This window comes from Macrotis lagotis, chromosome 4, assembly GCF_037893015.1.
Source record: "Macrotis lagotis isolate mMagLag1 chromosome 4, bilby.v1.9.chrom.fasta, whole genome shotgun sequence".
NCBI classification, from domain to species: Eukaryota; Metazoa; Chordata; class Mammalia; order Peramelemorphia; family Peramelidae; genus Macrotis; species Macrotis lagotis.
In genome coordinates, this window is record NC_133661.1 from 36,715,859 (window position 1) to 36,729,834 (window position 13,976).

The window sequence follows — 13,976 nt, forward strand, 5'->3', positions numbered from 1 at the left end:
GCCACCTAGCCACCCCCTGGTGATTTATTTACCAGGTCCTCCACTATCCAGATTGCCTCCTTTTGAGATTTTCCCAGTTCTTATTGATCCTCTTAAATGTGCATCTGTCCCAGCGATGCTCTGTTGGAGTTTGCAATCCACAGGAATAACCATATATTTTCATATCAAACAAAGTTAAGCTAGACTTGTCCTTTATTGTGTTTGTACAATTAAAATTTTTGACCAAAGTAATAGAATTTCAATTTATCACTATTAAATTTCTTCAGTATTTACGGCCCATCACTTCATTCTGTTGAGATCTTTTGTATTCTGCTAATGACAATGATAAGAATAAGAAGAAGAATAAGAAGAATATTTGTCCTTCATTTTTGTAGAAGACCGCAACATCATGGAGGTGATGCCATGACAAGCACGTGAATTGAATTTGAGTGAAGGGGTGCTGTACTAAGTCACTAGCCTCACTTTCTCCTCCAGAGTCCTCTGGGTCCAGTGGTCAGATATGAATCAGGATGACTGGAGATGGCCCAGGTGATTAGAGTTAAGTGATTTGCCCAACATCACACAGCTGGTAAGTGGCAAGATCTGAGGCCAAAGTCAACCTCCCATCCTCCTGAATCCAAGGTGCCACCAGTCTGCCTCATTGGATTCTGTTCATTGACATATTCCTGCTGCATGTTATCTGCTAATGCATTGGATGAGCAAACTTTTTATGACTCCATTGAAATTATCGATAGGCATTCTTGGAAGACAGTAGAGTAGGAGAGAAATTGATTGCATTTAGAATAGGAAATGGTTATGTGGACACTTTGTGGCATAACACTAAAAACTTGAGTTGATCGATAATGTAAGTGTTAATTGAATATCTGTGCCTAAATATTGTGATTAAAAAACTGATCTCAATCTGAATGACTGTTACATAATCATAAATTTATAGCTGGAAGGGAAGGAATCTCAGGTTCCAACTAATCCAGCCTTCTATTCTATTCCCCCCCCCCCAATCCTGCCCTGAAGCAGAGAGTTTGAAAATAAGGGACCTGAGAACCAAAGATGTAACATGACATGTCAAGAGTCATACAGGTCTGAAAACTATAATGTCATGGTCAATTATCAGAATTAATGCTTGGTTTGTGTGTGGAATACCAATCTAAGAGGTAGCTTAACAGTTGGTCTGATATTGGAAGATATGACGATTCTATGAAACGGTGAAGGGGATTCATTTTAAACACGGCCACCGTGTAAAGACCTGAAGACAATCAATGAGATTTTGTGTAAGAGGAACAGTTGATGGGCCAATGTGGCTGAAAGGAATTCTAAATGCATGACAGGTATGATATGAAATAAAACTGGGAGAACTTTAAGTTCTAGGCATATGACTTTTTATGTCAACCAAGAGGAGGCAATAGGGATCCACTGAAGATTTGTGAGTGGTATGGGGAGATTATGTGGTGAGATCTGTGTTTTAAGAATGTGTAGATGATGGATTGGAAAGGTAGGAACTAGAAGAAATTATTGGGGGGAAAAGGAAAGGAAAAGGAAATTATTTAAATATTGAGGGGTGATGGAGGATTAACCAAGACTAGAGGATATATGAGTGGAAAGTAACTGATGAGATATATGTCATGGGAGGAGAATCAGCAAGTCTTGGCAGTGGATAGGATACAGAGAGTGGAGGAGAGGGCAAGGGTTAAGGATGATTCTAGGGCTGGGAATATGAGGGACAGAAATATGGTGGAGTAGTCCTCTAGAGAGGGAGAGGAGTTTAAAGGAGACTGTTGCCTTCTTTGTGGAATTGAAATATTTAGTGAAAAGCATTCTGGATTTGGAATCAATGTATTTGTGTTCAAAGCCCAGCCTGGCTAATTTACTAAGAGTATGATCCCATTCACAAGTTTCTCTTGAGCTTTGATGCTCTGTCTTGTCTGCATCCCCACCGATCTTCCCAGAGGGTCCGTACCTTTCTCACAGTAGGGCTCTCCATCCTCCATATGGAAGAGACTATTACCAAAAGGCTTCCTACAGGCCGCACAGACAAAGCAGGTGGTGTGCCAAGTCTGTCTCAGAGCATGCATCACTTCCTGGGGAAAGAAAACAGAAAATAGAGAAGGAGAAGAGGGCATCAACTGGCTGACCTCTGCTCCATCTCTGAGAGAACAATTCAACACAGCAGTCTTAGACCTAATGCAGTTTCTGTTACTGGAAGAAGAAAGGTCCAACATCAAACTGATTCTGAAAACCCATGCCCCTGAGATCTCTAATAACCTTCCCTTCTGGGAGGGGTCCATTCTCAGGAAGTGGAGTGGATTTTTTTCTTTTTTTTTCATCTAACAGAAAAAAAAATATTTGGATTGCTGGGTAGAGGCAGAGGGGTCATCAGGTCCAGAGGCCTGATGACCACCCAAATCTGCAGAAATGGTATGATGGCTTTTCCATATATGGGAAAGTGGTGGATTGGGGCAGGAGAAGAAGTCACAGTGGGTGCCTAGAACCCCCTGCAACAAGAGCCAGTTGAAAGGTTGACTTGTGACTTACCCCCATGATCTTGGAGTTGCACTTTGCACACAGTGGGGCAAAGAACTGCTCGTAACAACGCTCACAATACACGTTGTTCTGCTCCTCCACAAAGCACACGTCGGCCAGAGAGGTCTTACAGTAGGCACAGTTGAACTCTTCTGGGTGCCACGAGCGACCCATAGCAACCAAGAAGGGACCCCTAGGGAGGGAAGAGACAGGATGAGACAGGTTCCTATGGTGCCAAGGGCAAACATTGTTGGAGTTTGACAGACTAGAATGATGAATCAAATCAAACAAGATTTGATAAAGTTTTGTGAGAAATGTTCAAAAAATCAGCAGGGGCAGGAGGCATGGGGGGGGGGGCAATAGTTTCCATGAAAAAAGATCTAGGGTTTCAATGGATTACAAGCTCAATATCTGGGTGGCAGTCAAAAGTGAATGCAATGTTCTTGTCCATTTAATGCATTTGAACATCAAATTGATTAATAAAAAAAATTTAAAAATATAAAACAAATGCCATTTTAGGCTGCAGAAGATAGAATCCCCCCCTCCCTTTACCCTTCCTCTTTCCACATTCGGCTCTGGTCAGTTCCCCTCTGGAGCCTTGTGTTCAGCTCTGGGGATCACATTTTAGGAAATCGGTCAATCAAGAAATATTTATCAAGCACCATCTGTTTGCCAGGCTGATCAGCTGGAAAATACTCAGAGGAAGAGAGTGAGAATGGTGGGAGATTTCAAGACTGTGCCATATGAGACTTGGTCAGAGGATCTAGAGAAGTTGTAGAGAGGCAAATTTCCATTCAAAGAAAGGAAAAAAGTTTTTAATGATTAAAGCAATCCAAAAATGGTAAAGGGATCCCTCAAATGTTATAATATTTGTAAATCCCTTAGGATAGTGCCCATCACAGAGCAGGTCCTTAAAAATGGTTGTTTCCTTCCCCTTTGGGAGGTGGGGGCTCCCTCATCCATAGGGGTCATTGAGCAAAGATTGATGACCACCTGTCAGATTTCTTTGTAGAGATCAAATATGGATTGAACTGAATGATCCCTGAGATTCTCTGAAGCTCTGGAACTTCTGTGCTGATTCCTTGAATAACTCAAAAGCATAGGCTTACCATGGGTACCCTTGATCAAGAAATGATCAGCTCCCTGGGACAAACAAGTGGCCACAAGAGCTCCACAGCCATGACACTTGTCTTGTTAGCACCCAAGGTTCATCATGGACAAGAATCATTGTGGGGAGGTGTGATACCCATGACTCAGACCTTCTCCTTAATGGTGGAGTTTTTAGACCAACCTGGCAGAGTGGTTGGAGCCCTGAGTTCAAGTCTGGAGAGACCCCTGACTAGCAATTTGGACTTGTCTAAAGCCCATAGTTTCCTGACACTCAGTTTGTTCATCTAGTAAATGAGGTGGTTAGAAACAATGATTTCAAATGTCTCTTCTATTATATAGAGAGACTAAGGAAGGAAGGAAGGGAAAGGATGCAATAGGGAAGAAGAGCCTGCAGGGGAAGAGAAGAGGGTCCTCCCCATATGCCCCTCAAGATATGTCCATAGGATCTCTCTGCGAGCCAGGACCCGTTTTTCCACATCTCCCACCACAAGAACCCATGACTATACCGGATGATGCTGTTACAGTGTCCACAATGAGGAGTCCGGTTGCTGGCTGGAAAACGCTCAGCCCTCTGGATGGTGCCTCGGGCTAATGTGGGTACCTGGGTACCCGCAGGAGTATAGCCTGGTGATGGGACTGGAGCACCCCGAGGAAGGACCTGCTTGCTGATTGAGGTGGTGGTCTTCCCAGGGGAGAACTTTTGAGAGAAGTTGTCATCCGTCACCCATGGTGGGCGGCTAGCTGGCTCCGCTGGGCCAGAGCTATAGGTTGCTGATGGGGCAGGACTGTATGGGGAAGGGTTATAGGAAGGAGCTGGGGATGGGGTGTAGGTTGGGGCTGGGGATGGGGTATAGGCTGGGGCTGGAGATGGGGTATAGGTTGGGGCTGGAGATGGGGTGTAGGCTGGGGCTGGAGATGGGGTGTAGGCTGGGGCTGGGCTGTATGCTGCTCCTGGGGCTGGGCTGTAATTGGTTCCTGGTGCTGGGCTATAACTGCTTGCAGGTACTGTAATCCCAAAGTATAAAAAGACAAAAAAAAGGAAGGGATCAGGAAACTTCGATCTTTCCCTACATTGAGATCCACATTATTCCCATCTCTCAAATTCACTAGTCTTGTGAAGCCCAAACCCTGACCACAAACAGCAGGTTGTATTTGAGGATGGACTATATGTGAAAAGATTATAGGATGGGACCATGGACAGGATGCAGACTGATGCAAAGCTATCCTGGAGAATGAGGTCTGTTCCTTACAGGCAAAGCACTAGAAAAAGTGGAGTTTTAAAATTTTTTCATTCAAAAGAATGTGCTTCTTTTTCAAGAGCTTAGTTTATTGATATCTTGATTTTTTGTGTGCTCATTTGGAATATATATCTCTCTCTTCTACTCAGAAATATATCTATCCTCTACTCAGAAAACTATCTCTTCTAACAATGACTAAGAAAAGGAATCAAAGTGGTTTAACAAAGCCAATCAGAATTTCAAGCATCTCTGACATTACAGGTCTTCCACCTCTGGAAGAAGAGTATAGCTGTAAAACTGGAAGCTCCCTCAAAGAATCTATCTAGTTAAACCCCTTCAAAAATTTTACAGGTGAAAAGACAGAGGCCCAAGGAGATTGAATAAAACTAGCAAATATTAGAGACAGGATTTAAATCCAGGACCTTGGACTCCAGAGAAAAATGTTCTTTCCATTACATATTCTCTGGAGCCAAACTTGAATTATCATGATTGTACAGAAATCAAATTCTATTTGGTGGGTTGGGGAGCTATGTCAAAAGCACTCTTTAAAGGAGCTCTCCAATAAACCCTGCACCCCATATTTGAAGTATGATTCATAGAGACAAGGGAGTGACAAAAGAGTTAGTTATCTGGAGTTCAGAGATAAGATCCAAAAAAATTAAAAACAATAGTTGGCATTTATGTGTAAGGCATACATTGGAAACTGGAAACCTCACAATGACTGTGGGAGGTAAGAGCTGTTATTACCTCCATTTTAGGGATGAGAAATTGAGACTGAAAGAGAAGAGGTAACTTGCCTAGGGTCATATTCTAGCAAATAAAAGTCTGAGGCCAAATTTGAGCTCAGGTCTTCCTGATTTCAGGCCCAATACTGTCACCCAACTGCCTAAAAATGACACCAATGCATAATCTTTGTAACTGATCAGGTCTGAATTTACTCCATTTCTCCAGAATGAGAAATACTGGAGGGGGGGCAGCTAGGTGGCATAGTGGATAAAGCACCAGCCTTGGAGTCAGGAGGACCTGAGTTCAAATCCGGCCTCAGACACTTAATAATTACCTAGCTGTGTGGCCTTGGGCAAGCCACTTAACCCCATTTGCTTACAAAAATCTTAAAAAAAAAAGAAATACTGGGATTGGGAGGTTAGCAGAAAGATGTGGGATCAGGAAAAAATGATAATAAAGGACATTTGAATTATTCCTTATGATATAAAAATTACTTTCACATCACCTTTGAGATAGTGAAAATGTGCTTAGTCCCATTTTAGAGAGGAAGATGGTAAGCCTCCCTAGCCAACTTACTCTAGGAGGAGGCAAGTTGTGGCAGGTCCAGGCCTGAAAGAATCAGTTCCAGGTACGTTCCCCAGCCCCCAACTCTTATGTTCTTCAGGTGATTAGAGGGGGACACAGAGAATCAAAGCCTTTTGGACTCCCTGACCAATCTCCTAAGACTGCATCCCTATTACTGAGCAGTTTATAGTGACTAAAAAATAGGTCCCTTTGGAGGGGGAACCAATCCAGTCAGAGACCCAAGAAGGGACAACAGGGGGAGAGTCCATGAGTTTATTCCCCAGGCTCTAGGCCCTGGGAAATTCTGGCCTCCCCCAATGCTCCGTTCTCCGACTACTGAACCAGGGACGGATGTAGACATGCCCTGCCTACATGCGGACTTGTTTTCATCTTCTCACTCAAGGCCCTCATTATGATGAAATGTTCCGGGAGGCCTCTTCTGCCCTTTTTTCAAGATCACGTCCAACTCCCCCTTTGGACAGAAATTCCTGCTCCCCTAGACTCCCAGAAAGGCATGGTGGGAGTCTCCTCATCCCCAAGGAACAAGGGGTCATTAATGGCCCAGCAGGAGCAGGGGGCCTCAACGACTGGCATAATGGCCAGGAATTTTGGTTCCTCTCCGCTCTGTTTCTCCCAACCCCTCATTTCCCATTCTTTGCAATTAAAGACTTCACAACTTGCAGTTTTCCCAGATACCCCCTCTTCTCGGCAGCTCGCTACTGCTCCAGCTTCACAAAAGAGGCTGCACCTCAACAGAGCCCATGAAAGAGGAGGAAGGTTGTGAGGGTCAGAGAGGAAGTGGGAGTGCATTCCAGGTCTGGGGGGTCAGTCTGAAGCGGGGCACAGAAGCGGAGGAGTTTGTGAAAGGGAATCATGTGAAATGAGTTGGAGCTGATTTTGGAGAATCCTAAATTTCAGTCTGAGGGGTAGGGAGCCACTGGTGGTTCTGGAGGAAGGGAATCAGAAAAAGAAATACTGAGGGCATTCTTTCTCTGGTTCCAACAATAGGCTCTCAGACATCACTATGATCTTTTAGTGACTCCTTGGAGTTAGGGAAACTCTTCTGTCTACAAAGTGAGTTAAATCTGAATATGGAAAATAAGGAAGAACGAGAGAGAGAGAGAGAGAGAGAGAGAGAGAGAGAGAGAGAAAGGAGTAAGAGATAGAGGTCTAGAGAGTAAGAAATAGAGACAGAGACAGAGACAAAGAGCAAAACAGAGCTAGAGAGAGACAGAAAGAGATATAGAGACAAAGAGAGAGAGAGAGACAGAGATAGAGGCATAGAGAGAAAAGGAGAGAGATCTGAAGAAACATAAAAAAGTGACACACAGACAAGAAAGAAAGACAGACAGACTGAGGCATAAAGAGTAAGAAATAGAGACAGAGAGATACAGAGAGACAGAGAGAGAGAGAGAGAAACCTGGGCATGGAAATGAACATTAAAGTCAGGGCACTGTGGTAGAACCAGGGGTTCTGTGAAGGGGGGACATGGAATCCTGTTCTAAGTGATGGAAATATACATATATATTATACATATATATGTACGTAAATGTTTATATGTATGTATATTTGCAGAGGCAAAGGCAGGGAGATGACAGTAAGGCAGCTGGTGATACACAGGAGACAGGAACACCTTCATTTGAATCCGACCTCAGATATTTATGAGCTGTGTAATCTTGGGTGAGTCTCTCTATCTCCATTTCCTTTCCTGTTAAAAGGGAAGAATCACCTACCTTTCAGGGTTTTTATGAGGTCAAATGAGATAATATAAAGTATTTTGTAAATCTTAAAGTACCATCTATAGAAATGCTATCTATTATTATTATTATTATTGAGTTCATGTCTTCTATTTTTTAAAAATTTAAATTTAAATTAAATGAGTCCTATCTGGTGTCCTTTCTCTCCTCCAAGTCTCTGTTTCTACCAGTTCTGTTAATCAGCTTTGGAACCAAGCAACCTCCCTCGGTCCCTAACTCCATTTTTTTCCACTTTGGAAAGATAAACAGTATTTAAAAACAACAGAAGAGAACCTTGCTATCCTATCTCTTTCGAGCCTGCCCAGAGGATGTTACTATTTCTGCATTAAGCCTGTCCAAATTAGAAGGAGATATTTCATCTCTAATTGGCCAGTTCAAAAGGCCCCCTATCTCGCAAGGTTGCTTGGAGAATATGTAATTAAACAAGGTGATTCCTAACTAATTCTAACTTCTCTGCCCAACTTTTTTCAAAGAGCCCTAACTTACTCACTCAGCCTCTGGCAAGACCATGTTTCTCTCTCAGGATCCTCATGAGCTGAACCCCCATTTCAACGTACTCAAGGTTCAGTCTAGAGATTATTATTCCAGAAAGGGCATAAGATACTGCCCCATAGTTTGGGGGACCCCTAAGAGGTTGTATCCCCAAACTGGCCTGCCTTCTTTATCAAGGCCCCAAGGCACCTCACTGTACCATCTCTAGGTGCCCCACCTCTGGCGCCAGCAGAGTGGGGGCCCTGGATAAGATCATGGCTGCAGAGGGTTGTTGATTCTGCTCCAGAAATGCCACCCACGGGCCCCTGGGGAAGAATGTTAGGGCAAATCAGAGAAGAGAGCTTCTGACCAAAGAGTTGGTTGGAAGGATGCAGACTTGGGCTTCCCAGAGACTGAACTCCTTTACTTGTTGGTCACAAAAACCATCAGATTCCCTCCTTTCAAAGTGTCCTTGCCAATTCCTCACTTGGATCTTCAAAGCTGGGATGAGAGCCTGTTGTGGAATGTTCTGAGTTTGGCAAAAACCTTAAATAAATACAGGTTGGGGAGGGGAGATCTTATTGCCTCATTCTCCCTTTTCTTGATGCCGCCTTTGTTTCAGAAATTGCCTGGATAAGTGGTGTTTGGGAGCTACCCAGACCCCTGAGGATGGAACCCTCTAGGAGGTGGGAGTTTCAGGGTCTAAGTACCCAGAGCTTTCATCTCCGTGCCTGATGATCCAAACAAAGGTCAGTGCTGGGGTTGGGGCCCATGCTGTTTTGTGACCATTGCCAAACATGCTCCCATGCCAATACTTTCTCCATAGATTCTAAAGAATACTCACAGGCATGGGAGGTGACTTAGTATAGGGTCAAAGGAAAACTGCCTCTAGAGTTGAACTTGTATTCAATCTCTGCCACTTACTAACTTGAAGAGTTATGTAAGCTCCCTGGGCCTCAATTTCCTCATTTGTAAAATGAAGGGAGGGTTTCAGAATTGATGGAATCTGATGTCTCTTCTTTCCACGTATCAATGATCATGAGATTCCCAAGATAGACTTTGACCTTGGGCAAGGCTCTAAGCTGCCATTTTCTCATCTCTAAAATGAAATTCTTATCTTAAATTGCCTTCTTCAGAGAAAAATTCTACATTAAACCTTAAAATAAGAGGCTAGTGATATCCCAAGGGACCTTCAGTCCCAAACCAAACACAGGAACTTTGGGAATACTAACCCCACCTATGACCCTGTCCTGCAAGTGCCCTTTGCAAGGCCTTTCCAAAGCAAGTCAGAGAATTCCTGTCCCTCCCACCCTTCGGGCAGGAATGAGTTCATGTCTGGGAGGTAGGTGAGATCTTCTTATTGCTGTGAAGCAAAGCACATCCCAATCAAGCTCAACGCCAGCCTACAGGTCTGAAATCATTCTGGGAGTGAAAGAGTTAAATGGAGGGCTGGGTTCTTCTCTACTCCCTCTTTCCACTCTTGCCTTCCAGTGGGGCCGGACACTGGAACTAAGGATATGCCGCCACCTAGTGGGACACAGGCAGATGAAGCCGATAGAGTCTGGAAGGGGGCCGGGATTAAGAAGGAAAAAGAGCCAAGATGGTGCCAGGTCCTACATTCCCCTAAGAGAAGGCCTTTGTCCCGAGTCATGGCTCCCAAGGAGGGTACTCCCAGGGGGCAGAGAGCACAGGATTTTTCACCAAGTTCTCTTTGCCCAGGAACTTCTGTTTCCAAAGAAGCTCGAGTCTGGGCAGGGATGGCATTTCTCCAAGGAGGCTCTATTTCCTTTTAGGATTCTAAACATTCAGCAAGGCTGTAGCCTGGCTACCCTGGCATTCTGCCCCATTGTTCCTGGTGCTATACTTAGCATTTCAAAATGCTTTAAGTTGTACCAAGTTTACAATGCTTGTTCTTTCTTAAAAGTCCACAGTGTTGGGAGGAATGGGCTCTCCTGTGGCCCTGCCTTGCCTGTGATTTAAGCCAGCTATATCACCAAGCTGGTCGCTGATATCAGATTCCAAAGAGCTATAGAGAAACTTGTCCGTGGCTCCCATTGCCTCAGATTTCTGTAAACCTTCATTTCCAGGCTGGAAGGAACTTTAAAACTCGACTAGTTTAACCCTCCAGCTTTACCACTGAAGACCAAGGGCCTTAAATGATTTGTCCAAGGTCACACAAGCTAGTACCTGTGGTCATGCAAATAGGATTTATAAAAATATATATTTCAGTTCAAAAGTATTTACTTTCTCTCCTCCAACTTTAACCCTCTCTCCAACTTCTTCAGTTGAACAGCAATAAAAAAAGAAAGAAAGAAAACCTGTGTAACATAAATGCATAGTTAAGCAAAGCCAATCCCCTCCCTGGTCACAGTCAAAAACATACATCTCATTACACGTTTAGGATTTAAACCCAGCTCTCTTACTCCCCAGCCATTAGTCTTTCCTCTACTCTCACACAATCCCACTTCTTTTGCTCTGTCCATCTTCTCTGACTTTGAGTTAGGTCCCACTTAACCCTATAAGATGCTAAAAGTGAGTAGGGTGGTCCCCTGCTTCCTATCACTGGCATCTTTGGGGTAGAAGGAGATTCTATCTAACCCCACTGGTGGCTCCAGTGACCTTTAGCCAGAGAATTCTCTTTGGAGAGGGCCTGTGAGGGAGACACCAGGGACAACTCTTACCCATTAAAAAAAAGTGTACCAGCTGGACCTTTGACCCAGAACTCCAAGAGCAGGTCCAGAAGGACCACTTTCATTCCTCATGCTTGCTTCATGGATGAGAGGATGGGGGCAGAGGAATGGTGTTAGTATTCGGGTCCCCCTGAGAAGAATAGGAAGCTTTCCAGGGAGAGAAGTCCCTGGTAGCAAAGGCCTTCCTGGAGAGGATATTCGAAACACATCCTCTTTAGGGGGCACAACTGAATTCAGCCCTGGTCCTTCACCTGCTCTTGGGTTGTGGAAGGAAGGACCGGGAGGAGTCTTCATGCTTTCCACCTGGCTCCCTGGGAAATGCCCTGGAAGAGTGCCAGTCTACCAACCAGCTCTGAACTGGCAGCTCTTCTTTTCCCTGAAGGGCAGGTGAGCTGGCACAAGGGTGAACTTGAAACCCATTATTCTGCTCCCCAACAGCTCCCAGCAAGTAGGGTTTGCTCTTTGTAGGAGAAAGAGAGCCTCCCTGCTAGTAACTTTTGCTAAGAGGCAGGAGCTCCTTATGATACTTGGACCAGAAAGATTCAGGGTTCAAGGTCATACTGCAAATGCTTTCCTTATGTCTTGGATGTGGGATACCCCCCACACATGTACACATGCACAAACACAGATATACGCGCATATACATGCATGCACACAATACACAGGTGCACATCTATGCATACACATATAGAGGCATACATATACACATACACACACTTGTCCATGTGTCCTCACCTGATTGGTAGACCGAAGGCCGAATGCTGGCAGTAGTGACCACCCGGGGCTTAGGAGTGGCAGCAGGAGCTTCATTGTAGGTGACTGGCCCATGGGATGCCGAAGCCGCTGGGGAATAGGAAGAGCTAAGGATCCTAGAAGAAAAAGGAAGCAATGAACAGACCCGCCCACAGGGAAACTGCTTGGTTCACCTCCCTATTTCCCACCTCTCCATCTACCCCTGCACCACAGTGCATCAAGGGGATTACTTTTCAAGGGCTCTTGGGAAAGAGACATTTTACCAAGGAAACCAAGGTGCCCCTTGAAGCAAAGGCTTCTGCTTTCCTTCCTACCCTCCAGCCACCCATCTTTGAATTGGCCTCAGTAGGAGACACTCAGCAATTACAGCACAATTGGCTGCATCGTGGAATGGACTTTATGGAATAATATTATTGTTCACATTGCCAAGGTTCAATAAGGCTTAGTATTATTGATCCCCTATGAGTCAATAGGTACCAGAAGGGCATCATAGGAAACAAAGGGAAAGGGACCCTTTTGAGATCTTGGGATCCTTAACCCTTTGGGTATCATTAGCCCTGTGAAAGCATTTGGGGAAATGCTTCTCAGAAGCTTGTTTTTAAAGCCACAAAATAAAGTCCAAAGAAAATCAATTAGATTGAAATATTTGTCAATTATCAAACATTATCAAAATATTTTTTAAAAAACTAAGTTCAAAGATTCCAAGGTAAGAACAGCTACTCTAGCCCAGTACACTCATTTTACAAAGGAAGGAAAATAATTCCTTTTTCAAATTCTCAAGAGTGGTGGAGTTATCTCCATTTTACAGATGAGGAAATTGAGGCATAAAGAGGGTGACTTGATCAGAGTCACACAGCTAGGAAGAGCCATCTTCCACAGTCCCAAACCTTAATAACTAATTACATTTCCTAAGTCAATACCTAGAGATGGAGGCCCATTAATTCTGTACAGTTGGACTTCTATCCTTTCTGGATAAAGAAAGACTGAGAAACCTAAGATTGTGACCAGATATGTGAAGGAGGTCCAAGAGTTTTTGAGAGTTTCAATTCAATCAACCAAAGATCTCCTATGTACAAAATAGATGGTTGAAGAAACTAAGACAGAAATGGAAAACAATCTCTGACCTCATGGATATAAATAGTTAAATGAAAGGTAAATTGAGGAAAGGGGAAAGGAGCAAGTCTTTTATTAAGTATCTTCTTTGTATCTAACAATAAGTGCTTTGTAAACATTGTCTTGTTCAATTCTCACAACAGCCCTCTATTATCATCCCCATTTCATGGTTGAGGAAACTGAGGCAGATGGAGGTCAAGGATCACAAAGCTAGTGAATGTCACTAGGGGGGACTTATGTGGTCTCTCCTGGTTCCATGCCTAATATTCTTGCTACGATATCATTTGGAATCTTAGAGGGAGGAGAGGCATTACTCCCATTTAACAAGAAGAGAAAGCCATGGCCAAGATGGTGCCACCAATAAGGAGGGAAGCTAGGATACAGACCCAGCTAATCTGGCTCCAAGCCTGATTTTCTTTTCAGGGTTGCTGGAGTGTTGTAGTTAGTGCTCCCCTTGTCTGGATCCAACCCCAACTAAATTGTGCACTGGAAAGGGCCCCAAATAAGATTTCGGTTCCAGTCTTGGCTCTTCCTTAACTCAGACAAAAATCACATCATTTGACCTCTGAGGTCTAGAGGACCACGAGGCTGGAGTCCAAGGTTTGTGCAGAGCTTCCAAGCTGGAAAGCCTTCCAGTGATAGTGAGGACTATAACAGAGACATGGGCCAACCCAAGCAAAGACCCAGAGAGGCCCATTGGTGCTGGGGTCCCAAGGACCTGCTTAGCAATATCCCAGCTCCTTAAAATACTGGATCAATGGTCATGACCATTTTCTGGAGCTTCCCAGTGCTTTCTTGATCACAGTCTTTTAGGGTACAAGAGTAAGAATTATCATCCCCATTTTATAGGAAGGAAAACTGAGGCTCAAAGTGGTGAATTGACTTGTCTAGGAAAATACAAGATATCTTATTTTTATTTGGTATATATAGTATATATATATATATATATATGTATCTGCATATAAACACATATATCTCAAATAGATATCAATTACATATAGAAATCTATGTCAATAAATTATATATAAAGATAAAGC

The 13,976-nt window shown here is 43.8% G+C and overlaps 1 protein-coding gene across 9 annotated transcripts in view; it reads right to left on the reverse strand.

The window, feature by feature from the left end:
- LDB3 (LIM domain binding 3) overlaps positions 1 to 13,976 on the reverse strand; it is a 110,491-nt gene that overhangs the window by 10,966 nt on the left and 85,549 nt on the right. For all 9 annotated transcript variants that reach the window (XM_074232553.1, XM_074232549.1, XM_074232548.1 and 6 more), the window contains 4 exons: positions 11,809 to 11,942; positions 4,134 to 4,632; positions 2,530 to 2,710; positions 1,955 to 2,075 (listed from right to left, as the gene is read on the reverse strand). In XM_074232553.1, coding sequence (XP_074088654.1) covers positions 1,955 to 2,075; positions 2,530 to 2,710; positions 4,134 to 4,632; positions 11,809 to 11,942 — 935 coding nt within the window. The remainder of the gene's footprint in view (positions 1 to 1,954; positions 2,076 to 2,529; positions 2,711 to 4,133; positions 4,633 to 11,808; positions 11,943 to 13,976) is intronic.